The 10,734-nt window shown below is 45.6% G+C and overlaps 1 protein-coding gene across 1 annotated transcript; it reads left to right on the forward strand.

The window, feature by feature from the left end:
- Positions 1 to 680: 680 nt before the first annotated feature.
- Positions 681 to 1,835, forward strand: LOC139433682 (antho-RFamide neuropeptides-like). The gene has a single exon (XM_071202789.1). The coding sequence runs from the start codon at positions 681 to 683 to the stop codon at positions 1,833 to 1,835; it is 1,155 nt and encodes a 384-aa protein (XP_071058890.1).
- The last annotated feature ends 8,899 nt before the right edge of the window (positions 1,836 to 10,734 follow it).

Below are 10,734 nucleotides of genomic sequence, written 5' to 3' on the forward strand. Positions count from 1 at the left end.
TCGGCGATAATACGGAGGGCTCTGCGGGGATGTTCTCTGTGTCTGACGCTCGTGAAATATGCAATAATTTGCTATCATTGTCACCGCTGGAGCAGATGTTAAGCGGATAGTTAAAGTGTGTGTTTGCTTGTCTGCCCCTGGTGAGCTGCAACTGCTTATCACACACATTCTCCAAGCGCTAAATACAAAGTGAAATGTAAGAGAAAGCCGTTGTGTGAACGACAGCTAAGTGTACGCTCGTCCGTAAACCTCCTCTCCAGCCATCTGCAGGCGAGCGTCCTCAAGCTGTTTCATAGCATTCCATCATTTCCCGTCTGCGGCCGCACATTGGTCAGCTCTGATCTGTTCCCCGGCGATGGTGCTGGTTCTGGAACGAGAGGAATGGAAAGGGAGGAATGTGAAGGGAGGAATGGAATGGAAAGAGAGGAATGGAAAGAGAGGAATGGAAAGAGAGGAATGGGAAGGGAGGAATGGAAAGAGAGGAATGGAAAGAGAGGAATGGAATGAGAGGAATGGAACGAGAGGAATGGGAAGGGAGGAATGGGAAGGGAGGAATGGGAAGGGAGGAATGGAAAGAGAGGAATGGAAAGAGAGGAATGGAATGAGAGGAATGGAACGAGAGGAATGGGAAGGGAGGAATGGGAAGGGAGGAATGGGAAGGGAGGAATAGAAAGAGAGGAATGGGAAGGGAGGAATGGGAAGGGAGGAATGGAAAGAGAGGAATGGGAAGGAAGGAATGGAAGAGAGGAATGGGAAGGGAGGGAAGGGAGGAATGGAAAGAGAGGAATGGGAAGGGAGGGAAGGAAAGAGAGGAATGGGAAGGGAGGAATGGAAGAGAGGAATGGGAAGGGAGGAATGGAAAGAGAGGAATGGGAAGGGAGGGAAGGAAAGAGAGGAATGGGAAGGGAGGAATGGAAAGGGAGGAATGGGAAGAGAGGAATGGAAGAGAGGAATGGGAAGGGAGGAATGGAAATAGAGGAATGGAAAGAGAGGAATGGAAAGAGAGGAATGGGAAGGGAGGAATGGAAAGAGGGGAATGGGAAGGGAGGAATGGAAGGGAGGAATGGAAAGAGAGGAATGGGAAGGGAGGAATGGGAAGAGAGGAATGGGAAGAGAGGAATGGGAAGGGAGGAATGGGAAGGGAGGAATGGAAAGAGAGGAATGGGAAGGGAGGAATGGAAAGGGAGGAATGGAAGGGAGGAATGGAAGAGAGGAATGGGAAGAGAGGAATGGAAAGAGAGGAATGGGAAGGGAGGAATGGAAAGAGAGGAATGGGAAGGGAGGAATGGGAAGAGAGGAATGGCAAGGGAGGAATGGAAAGGGAGGAATGGAAAGCGAGGAATGGAAGGGAGGAATGGAAGAGAGGAATGGAAAGGGAGGAATGGGAAGGGAGGAATGGAAAGAGAGGAATGGAAAGGGAGGAATGGAAAGAGAGGAATGGGAAGGGAGGAATGGGAAGGGAGGAATGGAAAGCGAGGAATGGGAAGGGAGGAATGGAAAGCGAGGAATGGGAAGGGAGGAATGGAAAGAGAGGAATGGGAAGGGAGGAATGGAAAGAGAGGAATGGAAGCGAGGAATGGGAAGGGAGGAATGGAAAGAGAGGAATGGAAGGGAGGAATGGAAGGGAGGAATGGAAAGAGAGGAATGGAAAGGGAGGAATGGAAAGAGAGGAATGGGAAGGGAGGAATGAGAAGAGAGGAATGGGAAGGGAGGAATGGAAGGGAGGAATGAGAAGAGAGGAATGGGAAGGGAGGAATGGAAAGAGAGGAATGGGAAGGGAGGAATGGGAAGGGAGGAATGGAAAGGGAGGAATAGAAAGAGAGAGAAAGAAATGAAAGGAGACCAAAGAAACAAATGGACCCATCTCCGTCCTGACGCGTTGCTCTTCCCGCTCGTTTATCAAAAGCAGGAGGAGAATGCTTTTTGATTGGCTGATTGCCCGGAGCATTCATCACTGGCCGACACCCCCCCCCAATTTGACACCGCCATTTTGGATCATTTGTTAAGGATGACAAAGAGGTCATTGTTGCCTTGGCTTCTTTTTGACCTTTTTAATAATAGAAAATTAATTTTCTACCTGTCAGAGCAGCTGGGTGGATCTCACACCTCCTCCTCCTCCTCCTCCTCCTCCTCCTCCTCCTCCTCCTCCTCCTCCATCTCTGTCTCTCTGTCTTTGTTCAACAGCCAGATTTGCATTGTATTATTTGTGTGTGTGTGTGTGTGTGTGTCTCTGTCTGTCTGTGTGTGTGTGTGTGTGTGTGTGTGTGTGTGTGTGTGTGTGTGTGTGTGTGTGTGTGTGTGTGTGTGTGTGTGTGTGTGTTATCCCTGCGTCCTTCCAGCCCCCCATCATCCCTGCGTCCTTCCAGCCCCCCATCATCCCTGCGTCCTTCCAGCCCCCCATCATCCCTGCGTCCTTCCAGTCCCCCCATCATCCCTGCGTCCTTCCAGCCCCCCATCATCCCTGCGTCCTTCCAGCCCCCCATCATCCCTGCGTCCTTCCAGCCCCCCATCATCCCTGCGTCCTTCCAGCCCCCCATCATCCCTGCGTCCTTCCAGCCCCCCATCATCCCTGCGTCCTTCCAGTCCCCCATCATCCCTGCGTCCTTCCAGCCCCCCATCATCCCTGCGTCCTTCCAGTCCCCCCATCATCCCTGCGTCCTTCCAGTCCCCCATCATCCCTGCGTCCTTCCAGCCCCCCATCATCCCTGCGTCCTTCCAGTCCCCCCATCATCCCTGCGTCCTTCCAGTCCCCCCATCATCCCTCGTTGTACTCTCCCCCCGCTGGAAGCTAAATGGTCGGCTTTTCACAGGAAGATCCAGATGAAGCTCTCTCACTTTTCTCAGGCAATTTCTAAGCAATGTTATCATCTTAGTTCTAGGGCTGTGCAATTTAATCGATCTTGCGATATATATCGATATTTAGTTTTCCGAGAAAGTATCGATATTTCAGCCGCGGGTATCGATACATTAAGTCTGATAACTGTGTTCGTTATACTCGCGTCCAGGAGAGAAGCTTTAAAAAGGAGACTAATTGAGTCTCTGAGAATGTTCAAATGTATACTTTAATTAATAAAAAGCGCGGTAATGTTACAAGCAGAAGATGGTTCAGTTAGGAAAACAGCTGTGTTCTGGCTCTCATGAGCGAAGGGAAGAGAGCGAGCTCCACCTTTCCAGCTGTTAAATATCCTCTGCTGGCTCCTCCCTGTGGGCCGGTTGGCGCTGCTGGGGATCGGCCCTCCACGTCTCCAATGTTCGTTGTTGCCAGGGCTCTCGACTAACTTTTTTCCCCATCCTCCCGGAACCGTCCCGAAATACAATCCAAGCCGTCCCGAAATTAATGTGGACCGTCCCGATTTGTTTTCCCTTTTTTTTTCTACATTATCATTAGTTAAAATCATTCAAAGTGACCTTTAACATAAATAAAACATCATACAAATCATTAGATGATAATTCATCAACCTTTTTATTTTAGTAAATTATTCAATCACAGAAACAAAGGCCAAATATATTTAAACAAACACACAAACGAGAAAATTACTCTAATATTGAATCCAATCAAGTCCCATCCAATTATCAAAAAAAATCCAACACTGTCCTGAAGACAGAACCCAGAGTAACCACTAACAGGATGTCAGTCAGGAGACCTTTACAAACGGCCCCCTCGCACACAGACGGGACAGAGAGATCTCATCTGGATTGGAAAGCTCGAAAATACATCATAGACGCATGTTTTAGTCTTATTGCATATTAGAATCGGAGTTGGTGAAACTAAAACTGCGATATAATGTGTGTGTAGCAATAATACATATGACATATATTTTTTAAATGTCTCCTGTACCGATAAAAAGTCTGATAACGTCGGAGCTTAACGTTACCACTGTCTTTAATAATTCCTGCCCGGGGCCCGTTTAATACCGGGGCTCGGTACCCATCCCTACCTGGGGAGAGGCAGCATATTGCTAAGGACTAAATACGATGGAGGGTTCTCATCTCAGCCTTATTACTAGAAGAGGAGTAAGTAAATAAAGAGGCCGGTGCTCCAGGGTCTGGTTCTGCTGTGCGTTTTTGTGATGTAACGGTAAAACATTTCAGAATTCCTCCACGGGATGCCATTGGACATCACTCAACCCGCGAAACACACACACTCAGTACATAGCTAGACCCAGAGCCATATTATATTAATCTGGCTAGACCATAGAGAGCGCGAATTTGCGACCAGGAATTCGCGGGCACAGCCAGCTGGGCGGCTGGCTGACAGCCAGCCGCCCAGCAGTAGCTACATGTGTGTGTATTTCGCGGGTTGCTAAATGTTTTGTGCATGTGTTTATGTTGACAAGGAGGTTTAATAACTGTGTGCTACACAAAACGTGCAGTCGGTTTCATTTTCATCGCCGTTTGTAGTAGAGTTAGCAGGATATTTTTATTTTAACTCTCGTCCCAAAATTATTTTTTATCCTCCCCGACACTATTTTTTTCGGACCCGGGACGACGGGACGTCCTTAAACTCGAGCCCTGGTTGTTGCGCATTACAGAGGATTCAGACATTGCACATTAAATATATAACTAAACACGCCTTTTCTCCTCCTTATCTCTTTCATGACTTTTCATTTAATACATTTTAAACGCTGCAATCAATACTCCAAAAATACCTCACGGCTGGTATCATTTCCGGTAGTTCCGAATGTTGTCCCATGCTACCCACGTCTGTAAACAAACGTATTCAAATAAACTGTACCTTCATTTAATATTCAGCAATAATAATATCTCGACGTCTATAGTTGTAGTGTTGAAATCAGTAGGATTCGGTGTGCAACACTCCGTGTCATATCGCTACTAAATTCACCTCTATAGGAAATTGTATATTAGCCACATGCTAAATGCTAACCGGAGATGAAGGATTTTCAGAATAAAAGCTCAACAACTGGTTGTGCACAACAACTTCTGGTTTTTCAGTATAAAACAGCATTTAAACTGACGGTATGTTTATGGTACTTTATGCCATCAAAACATTGATTTTAATTTCTAACAAGTCCCATTCAAATCCCCCGTGTTCCACCACCTGCTGCACCTTTTCATTCTCCATTCTCCATTGTGATACTGCACTTTACAGTTTGCACTGTTTCAATAAATGAAACAAATTTTCTCACCACATCTTTTGATTCATTTTGTCCAGCATTTGTAAGCTGGAGACTCTCCGTCAGAGCCATATATTGTATAATGGATGCTTTCAGTTTTCAGTTGAATTAATTCAATCCAAGTCAATGGAACACTCACAAGATGTCACCAAAATCCCACTGTCCCTTTAAAATCTTTCAGAAAATGATATAAGAGTATCGAATTATATCGTATCGAATCGTATCGTTAGCTGAATATCGTGATATATATCGTATCGTTGGCTGAATATCGTGTATCGTATCGTGAGATTAGTGTATCGCCACAGCCCTACTTAGTTCACAGGCTGTTCTCCTGGCAGGCCTCCTCACCAGATGTGGCACTCACAGGCCCGTTCAGCCTGATTACAAGTCACCTCTGTGTTCATAAACAGACAAACACCGCCATCAATCGAGAGGCTGCGAGGGGGAGAGGGGGAGAGACAACGAGAGAGACAGAGGGAGGAAAGGTTTTGTCGTTTATTCTCGTCCATGAAGCAGGTCATGCCATCTGCCATGTCCTGTCCCTGATACATCATTAGAGGGCCAGTGACCGTGCGACCTGTGACCTCTGACTAAATGAAATGTTGGGAAGTCTTACAGCGTATCGGAGAGATATGACGGTTTCTACATGAAACCTTCAGTCACACCAAAAGGCTGATGAGATGTTTTAACTATAGCTTAAAATGTAAAAGTTTAGCAGTCGCACTAAGAACAAAAGGGCTGTCCAGCTATGAATGTCTCTACGTGTTGAAGTGTCTGTGCATTAGGGTTTAAAAAGATTGATACTCTAAAATCTAATTTAAGAGTTTGGATAGTGGTTTCGTTTTTAAGTTTGTCTGCCCTAACATGAGCGTAGTTTGCATATCCTTCTTACGGGCAGATCACTTCCAACAGAGTGCGAGAAAGACATTAGTGTGTGCGTAAAAACTAAATTGAGTTACAATCTTGCCGTCTTGGATTTTGAGGAACTTCACATCCTGTCAAACTTTATTTACAAGCTCCCACAGAGACCATGGCAGGGCGGGCTGCGACTACAAATCAGCCCGGGACTCGACCGACGCCCACTTCGGTACCGTAATTACCGCTAGTAAATTGTCAACGGGGGGCGGGGGGTGCTGGTGACTTCTCAATACCGGCCCATCGTCCCGACACACTTTGCAGATGTGTAGTTCAGATAAACATGAATTGAGTTGAAAGATGGTCACCGACGATCTCCTTGTGTCTTTCACGTCGACCATCAGCCGATAGGGATGCTAAAAAAGCAGCTTTAGCCGTTTTCTTATAGCACGATATCATGTGGTCAGGGCCGTCGCTGGCCAACACGCGGCCCCACGCGAAGTTACATGACGAGGCCCTCTGTTTCCGACGGGGGGTACTAGTGGAGCCTCGCAGCGGCCAAACCGTGCCGCGCCACACGATATGCGCCCCACGCAGTCTGCACGATCGGCCTGTAGGGAGGGACGGCCCTGTGTGAGGTCATCGTGTGCAAATGTCTGACATCTTAAGAGGGTTCTCCTTCAAAGGTCAGCCAGAGACGGGTTTTCAACCGATGCGTAAAACTAGCATTAGCTGAATTAGCAACGACAGATTAAATGCTTTTGCCACAGCTATGATATTGTTGGATGACGTGCATTATTTAAAGAGTACGTTGACATTTATTTTCTTGAACAAGCAGCAGTTTTCTTTTCCTCTGAAGGTATGTTGCTGACGCCAGGAGCTTTGATTCAGCAGCTTGTAATCCTGCTTCAATCAGCTCCTTTTCCTTCCCGTGTAAAGATAAGCCCGGCATTTACGGCCCTCGCCGCGCCCCCCGAACCCCGCTCCAATTAATATGCGGGAGATAAGTACTTCATTCATTCGACCTTCTAGGTTTTACACTAAACTGTTTGCGGCCGCTGTAAGTTCAGCACAAGTTAAGAGTTCCCTGGAGTTTGTGCAGCTTGCTCTCCCTCCGTTTCTCTCTCCCTCTCTCAAATTGTCTTCTGACTTTCATTCGGCAGTCTCTGTTTTCTTAATTGCCCCTAATTGCTTAATTACAATTTCAAATGAACAATTCTGGAGGTCAGAGCGGGTCGTTAATTGAAGCATCAATCAGCGTGGTGGGGCCTTCAGAACCGTCTCCGTTTGATTGACAGGGCATTAACTGGGTATTGTCGTGAAGCCTGGACATGACATTGTGGGTTTCCACGGCTTGCTGTCCTCCACGTGGAGCTGTGAAGGACAAACATGTGGGGTTGGATTGAGGACAGGGACCCTCTAGATCAGGGGTTTCAACTCAAGGACATCCTTTCGTGTGGCCCGCAAGAACTTCAAAAAAAAAAAATAGCTTTATTATACGGTAACATGCCGCTTTGCAGAAGGTAGGTTTATTTATATGGCTCATTTTCAGACAGAGGCAATTCAGTGTTTAAGTGCTTTACATTATCATCAACATTTAATAACAAGACAACAGAAAGGAACGCGATGAATAAACATAATGGAATAACAGATTCATAAAAAAACATGCATAAAAGAGACGGAGAATAGTTTAAAAACAACATCGTAAATACAGACTTCTGGGTAGGCCGCTGGAAAAAGGAATGTTTTCAGCCTCGACTTAAAAGAACTAATTGTTGGTGAAGACCTCAGGTTTTCTGGAAGTTGTCCATAAACTACATATCCCACAATGCATGGCACTAAAGAGACTTGCAGTTGGTTGCAATGATTTTCCCGAGACTTCTGCTTTCAGACGTATCTGATAATAATCCAATGCAGAGGCAATCATGTAATATAATACATTATTTTATATGTATATTTATTTAGTCTTAAATAGAGCCAAGACTCGATTAAAAAAATTAATCTAATTAATTAGAGGCTTTGTAATTAATTAATGGAAATTAATCGCATTTTTAATCAAATATACATATTTGACCTGAGAACAGTGAGAAGCAGTTTCCACATGGATGTGACTCCAGGTGGTCTACAGTCGAGTGCAGTCCAGTGAGCAGGGAGCTGGTTATCCTCTCAGACGTGGACTGACTCATCCTGGCCCTGAAACCAGTCGTCTGGTTGAGTGTGGGTTGGGTCAGGGTGTGGTTCCTTGCACTCGGAGTCGGGCTAACGTCCACGCTAGCTGCTACATGCTAGCTGCTACATGCTAGCTGCTACATGCTAGCTGCTACATGCTAGCTGCTACATGCTAGCTGCTACATGCTAGCTGCTACACGCTAGCTGCTACATGCTTTGCATTTAGGTGATACTTTAGGCTTGATGTGCTGCGGTGATATGCAAATTCTTTTTTGCATAATTTGCACACCACCGTGCTCTTATCGACGCTTCCATCCGTCCGTTTGTTAAAACAAAGTGTCCCATCCACGGGGCCGACCAAAGCGGTCTCATCAGCTTGTTCGTTCATGTTTGACTATTGTTCACCGTGGTTTGTTGTAGTTTGAAGTCCCATGCTGAAGTCATGAACGTTAGTTGGTGCTCCAGTATAATCGGTACGCCTGAAACTCATCCAGCGAGAAACGTTCCGCTGTGCAAAAATAAGTGCGATTAAAGTGCGTTAATTTGTGTGTAATTAATTAATCTTAATTAACGCGTTAAAGTCCCGCGATGAAATTGAGTTTGACGCCACGAGATGGATCTGAATCTAGTGTGTCTACTCTTCAGCCACAACCGAGAGGATTTGGTTCTTAGTCCGTCACCATCTTGCAGTTCGTGTTCAGGTTTCCAAGGTGACCAGATTTTCTAAATTAAAACCGGGGACATTTTGAGTTTTGCGGTCAATACGGATATACCGTTTCACTTATATTGTATATTTGTGGTCTTCCACTCTGGGTACTTGCGTGTCCCCCTAACAATCCCTCTCTTCTTGAAACACTCGGCGTGGGTTAAGTGTGTGTGAGCACAGACTCTGCATCAGTGAGTTATCTCAGAGCTGGAGGGTCTTTCTTCATTTAAAGAAGAGTGAGGCTCGGCGCTGAAGGCTTTTCTCTCGCTGGAAGAAGTCTCTTTGCTCGTATACTGACTCGGCTTCAACAAGAGTTTAATTGACAGATGTTTCATCCAATCACCTGCCAAGCTTCTTTTGAAGGTGCCTGCCCTTTTTCAAACTCTCCAATGACGGCTTCCATTGATCTGTGTCATCAGCTTAACTTCATGTTACAGCTTTAGACCTGTGTCCGCCTTCAGTTTAGAGGTTGTGTGTTTCTGTTTCAGATCCATAGAGCAGTGGCGAGCCGTGACTTTTATAGCTAGGCCCTCTGACTGCATCATGAACGAACTTATGCTAATCATAAATCTATCGATCATAAATCTATCGATTAGATTTATGATTCGAAAATAGTAAAAGTAGGATAGACATGTGGATATTATCCAGCTGAACAAAACGTGCATTTATCTAACAGGTTCGTTTTCCACAGACCTTATTTCCAGCTATTTTCCAAAATCCTCTGGAGAAATCCCACTGCTTTCTGTAGAGCAGTGCTTCTCAAAGTGTGGTCCGCGGATCATTGGTGGTCCGTGAGCGCCCCCTAGTGGTCCGCGAATATATTGGTAACATTGGGAATATCTCCGCAATGGAGCGAGCTTAAGTTTCACTTTCGATTGTGTGATATAGCCCAGCGCAACACCTTCGTCACACATGATGCCACTGGTTTGTTCTATTTTCAGGCGATTTGTAATCTGTTCTCGAAAAACGATGTGATTTTGGATATTTGTGGAGTTAGGTGGTCCGCGAGTGTTTTTTTATTGATTAAGTGTCCTTGGTATGACAAAGTTTGAGAAACACTGCTGTCGAGGGAATCCGAGCGCAGCTTACTTCCGGGTTTTAGGACGCGTCACTGCACCCCTTGCATAGTCCTCACAGCGGGCGGAACTTGTCATAAAGTCCGCGAAAAGAAAGCCCCACCCATTTAGAGGGAAGATATGATTGGTCAATTGTACTGTCATGTGACATTACTCTCTCGTTGAGTCGCAGAGACGGCATTTAACCCTTCACATTCTAACAGAAACTGAACAGGCAGATTTGAAGGATTTATTTCTTTGGAAATGTTATTTTAAATACAATTAAATCAACTTATTTTGGTAAAACTAAAAATGTAACAAAAAATATATATAAAAAATAATATTTAAAAAAAAAACGTTTTTTACATATCTTAGGCCCTCACAGACGGCTCGCCACTGCCATAGAGAAACGGCTTTCAAGATAGGCTGATCTATTATGACTTATTACCCGATCCTTTCAGCTCCGTCTTCACGTGTTGGACTCTACTGGTTTTCACTGAGCTCACAAATTCATAGTCGGCTAAACTCAGAAGCCCTTACGAGCACAACTTTAACTTCGATTGGTTTTGAAATGAGATGTTCGACAATCACATCATGTTGGTCTCCTTGAAATATGAGATTGTAATTGAGTTAATGAAGATCAAGTGAAACGCGTCCTCTGACTCCACAGATCCCTGATATCCTCCAGTACGTAAGCATGTGACAGCCAGTTAACCTCCATTACGAGCAATCTGCCACTTCCCATCACCTGCTTGTCCACCCTCCTCCTCCCCCTCCTCCCCCCCCTCCTCCCATGTCCTCCAGAGGGGGAGAA

This window comes from Pseudochaenichthys georgianus, unplaced genomic scaffold, assembly GCF_902827115.2.
Source record: "Pseudochaenichthys georgianus unplaced genomic scaffold, fPseGeo1.2 scaffold_948_arrow_ctg1, whole genome shotgun sequence".
NCBI classification, from domain to species: domain Eukaryota; kingdom Metazoa; phylum Chordata; class Actinopteri; order Perciformes; family Channichthyidae; genus Pseudochaenichthys; species Pseudochaenichthys georgianus.